The sequence below is a fragment of the Sesamum indicum genome, linkage group LG4 (assembly GCF_000512975.1).
Source record: "Sesamum indicum cultivar Zhongzhi No. 13 linkage group LG4, S_indicum_v1.0, whole genome shotgun sequence".
Taxonomy (NCBI): Eukaryota; Viridiplantae; Streptophyta; class Magnoliopsida; order Lamiales; family Pedaliaceae; genus Sesamum; species Sesamum indicum.
In genome coordinates this window covers 695001-699410 of record NC_026148.1, presented here as the reverse complement: position 1 = coordinate 699410, position 4410 = coordinate 695001, and the positions used below count along the sequence as shown (strand labels likewise).

Genomic DNA, 4410 nt, shown 5'->3' with positions numbered 1-4410 from the left:
TCAAACACCACATCAAACAATCCACCTTCTTTTTACTATTTCTCCCCATCCCAATGCAATCAAATCACCCCTTGAAAATCAAGATTATCTCTAACCAAAACAAAAAAACACATCCCAACACCACAATTAATTAATAATTTCAGCTAATTAAGAGGGATTATTTAATTTAATTAAAACCAACAGACAAAAGGCTACATTAGTCAAACAAAATTCAAACTCAAACTCAATGCACCACATTAATGCCCTCGAGAATCACTCCCACCTCTCTCTTACTTTGTTCAAATTGAAAACAAAATCATCTCATCATCTTCACCAAACCAACCTGGTGGAGTACCCCTACCCACCCCACCACCCCAGATAGAGACACAGTCTTGCTGCAACTTCTGGTTGCTGAAGATTTGTGTATGTATCATATAAAAAGCTTGGATCTTTATGTGTTGCATTATTGAGTTTCTTTCGAAGTTGTGATTCGAAAAGAATGGGTTTTTGTTAAAGCTGTTGAGTTTCTTCATTGCATGCATTTTCAAGATTGGATTTTTGTTCAAGAAATAAAGCATGGACAGCTTGAGTGTTGATGGTCTTCTTAAGTTTTTGAGCTTCTTCACGTTCTGCATTTCTTTCAGTTCTTCACTGAATCCGGATGGGTTCTCACTGTTAGCTCTCAAAGCAGCAATTGTGAAAGATCCGACCCAAGCTCTGATTTCTTGGTCTGATTCAGATTTAACTCCCTGCAGATGGGCTGGGATTATCTGTGATCACACTCATCAGAGAGTCACCTCCATTTCACTCTCCAGCAAGAATCTCACCGGCTACATTCCATCAGAAATTGGTGCTCTCTCATTCCTTATGTTTCTTGATATTTCGCAGAATTCTTTCAGCGGGGCCTTGCCACACCATATCGCCACCCTTCAAAACCTCGTTCATCTTGATATATCTTCCAATAACTTCAATGGTTCACTCCCCGAAAGCCTGAGCAACTTAACCCATTTGAGAGGGACCCTAAATCTTTCATATAATGAATTTTCTGGTGAGATACCGCCGAGTTTTGGGCAGTTTCCGGTGATGGTTAGCCTTGACCTCCGGCACAATAACCTCACCGGTAAAATACCTCTGGTGGGGTCATTGTTAAACCAGGGTCCAACTGCATTTTCAGGGAATCCTTATCTCTGTGGGTTTCCATTAAACATTCCATGCACAGAGCCAGAAGCTCAAAATCCAAGATTCTTGAACAACCCTCAAAAGCCCGAAAAAGATGGCGTTTCCTCAAATGGGATTCTGGAGAACAGAAAGGTAAATGGGGGGGCAGTGACAGTTTCTGTGATTTCCGGGGTTTCTTTTGTGGTTGGGATAGTCTTTGTTTCAGTGTGGGTGATGAAGAAGAAATGGAGGATGGAGGGGAGTAAAACGGGAAAAGAAAATTTAAGCGCAGAAGTGATGGGGATGGGGAGTGGGGAAGATCAGCAAAAGGGTAAATTTGTTGTCATGGATGAAGGGTTTAGTTTGGAATTAGAGGATTTGTTGAGGGCATCAGCTTATGTTGTGGGGAAAAGTAGGAGTGGGATAGTGTACAAAGTGGTGGTTGGTGGTGGTGGAAAGAGGGTAGGATCAGGCTCAGTGAGCTGTGGTGGTCCAGTGGTGGTCGCTGTGAGGCGGCTTAGCGAGGGCGATGCCACGTTGAGGTTTAAGGAGTTTGAGGCTGAGGTGGAAGCCATTGGCAAGGTGAAACATCCTAACATTGTGAGGCTGAGGGCATACTACTATGCTACTGATGAGAAATTGCTGATTTCTGATTTCATCAGGAATGGAAGCTTGTACACTGCTTTGCATGGTAAAAATTTGCTTTTCTTGTATGCATTATTGGTTTTATGCAGATATATATGTTCTTTTCCTCTTAAATGGTCGCCATTGAGAATTCTTGGTCGTTGTAACGAAATGCAGCAGAATATGCCCAAGTCTTGGAATGATCAGAAATATAAAGCTGAAAAAAACATTGCCACCAGTCATTGTATCTTCCTTAGGACGATCACATTTACAATCAGCATGAACTAAGATTAGATTCTTGAGATTAGCTCCCTAGGATCAAAATGAGTTAGCACCGTTCTGTGTCGTTGTTTAGCAGTGAGTAGTGATGGTATTAACATCAGCTGAACAAACTTAGCATGTCTCTATCAACTCCGAAGAAAATAGAAACCTTTCTTGGAAACTTTCACATGGGTCGGACTTTGGAACTCCAGAGTCCTCTGCTTTTACAGCATTGAATACTTTTCATCTGGAAATATTTGTGAGGAAAAACTGAGTATGTTTTCTTCTGATATTGTGAATAGTCGACGACCATAACTTTGGCTTGCTGCTTCTGAATTATTGGACTCCACAAGCTAAGTGTTATACGATGGTCGTCCAAGAAAATATTGTGCTTATTAATGTGCTTCTCCGTATATAGATGGTTGCGTCCGTATTGACGAAACTGGTTGGCTAGTTTTGTAGAAAGAGGAAAAAAAGATGCCAATTCAATCATAGCAAATTTATAGATGAACATTGAGTTGAACTAGACAACACTTTCTTACATGCTCGCCCAAAAATACAATCTCAGCTTTGACATATGCGAGAGTATTGCATGAAGTATGCGAGTTCTTGGGCTTGTGTTATAGATTCTCTCAGGAAGGAAAGCCGAAAACGACAGAGAGAGAACTTGTGCATTTCTTACTTTAGTGTGTGCTCATTCCTCATGGAATACAAAACATACAGTTCTCTGTGGTTTCTTCATATAAATTGCTTTGATGTAATTAAGATTTGAAATTTTGTACAGCTTCATTTTATAGCTTGTCCTTGCATTCCTGTGTGTAAACACGTTATTCATAATTTATAAGAAATTCCCATGAACACCAACATATTTTGGTTTTGTTATTTGAGTGGTGCAGGAGGACCAGGAAACACCTTGCCTCCCCTATCATGGGCTGTGAGGCTGAGAATTGTTCGTGAAACTGCAAGAGCTCTTACACACATTCATGAGTGCAGCCCGAGAAGGTACATCCATGGAAACATAAAATCATCGAAAATCCTCCTTGACGACGAGCTAAAACCATTTATCTCTGGGTTTGGGCTATGCCGGCTTGCAACGGCCATCTCAAAATCTGCAAATGCAGCTTCTAGGAATAAGCAAAATCTGAAGAACCAAGAGATTCCGAAAACTTCAGTTTCATCATCCATTATGTATGTTGCACCAGAAGTTAGACCTCTAGGTGCCCGGCTCACTCAAAAATGTGATGTCTACTCTTTTGGGATCTTGATTTTGGAAATACTTACGGGTCGGGACCCAGATCTTGGCTCGGATCAGAATGATGGTGAGGGACTCGAGGGCCTCGTGAGGAAGGTGTTCCGAGAAGAAAGACCACTGTCTGAGATTATAGATCCCACTCTATTACATGAGGTTCATGCAAAGAAACAAGTCGTTGCGATGTTTCATATTGCACTAAATTGCACAGAACTAGATCCGGAGCTGAGGCCTAAGATGAGAACCGTTTCTGACAACCTTGATAGCGTCAGATTGCAGTGAAGAAGTATGCAACCTCAATATGTATCTCGTGTAAAGATGTCTTCTCATTGTAGGATCAAGCTTATGTCATAGGTGGTTTGAGATGGGCGTGCGCAAGTAGCTGCTGTAGTTCTGGCTGTCTCTTCCACTGAAAAATTTCTCAATTCTTGGAAACAGTTGCAGCCCTCTATTCTAAATTTGTGTTTCATCTCATATTTTACTCAACATATGCACGTCAGGCGTATAAAATCGTTTAGTCAGCATTTGTCTGCCTAAGAAAAGCAGTTATCGAGCATCTTACGTTATACCTAACTTGCTCGCGAACTAGCAATTTGCAAGGTCACCTTTTCAAGTTCAACTGCGACCAAGATCGTGAAGATCAGACGAAATTTACATGTGGCTTGTCTATGTTAAATGGAACAAAAGATGTAATAGGAATTGCCATAGGAGATTCAATTCGAAAGGCTGGACCTCAGAAACAGGTACTCAAATTGGTTCTAATGATGGATTTCGATAAATTGGGAAATGGAATAATATTTTTGTAGACCCATTGTATATACTTAAATGTCATTTGTGGTACAGGTGAGCTGTTGTATTGGTCAGTTGTTGTCAGGAAAATGTATTTTTGGTCCCACATAATAGGGTGTGTTGTATTTTTGGTTTCATAGGATATTTTTGGTCCCACATTTAGTCCTATAGTATATAAAGTTTTGGCACATTTAGTTTCATATGATATAAAGTTGTTTATATCCTATGGGACCAAATCTGTCAAATTTTTATTCTATGGGATTAAAAAATTGCTATAATATTTATCATATGAGACTAAGTGTGTTAAGCCTGTAAACTATAGGATCAAAACTGCAATACACCATATCGTA

At 40.2% G+C, this 4410-nt stretch overlaps 1 protein-coding gene across 1 annotated transcript; it reads left to right on the top strand.

Moving 5' to 3' along the window:
- On the top strand, nucleotides 235-3740 carry LOC105159712 (receptor protein kinase-like protein ZAR1). The gene is made up of 2 exons (XM_011076883.2): nucleotides 235-1828; nucleotides 2919-3740. The coding sequence occupies exons 1-2, from the start codon at nucleotides 556-558 to the stop codon at nucleotides 3551-3553; spliced, it is 1908 nt and encodes a 635-aa protein (XP_011075185.1). The 5' UTR covers nucleotides 235-555; the 3' UTR covers nucleotides 3554-3740.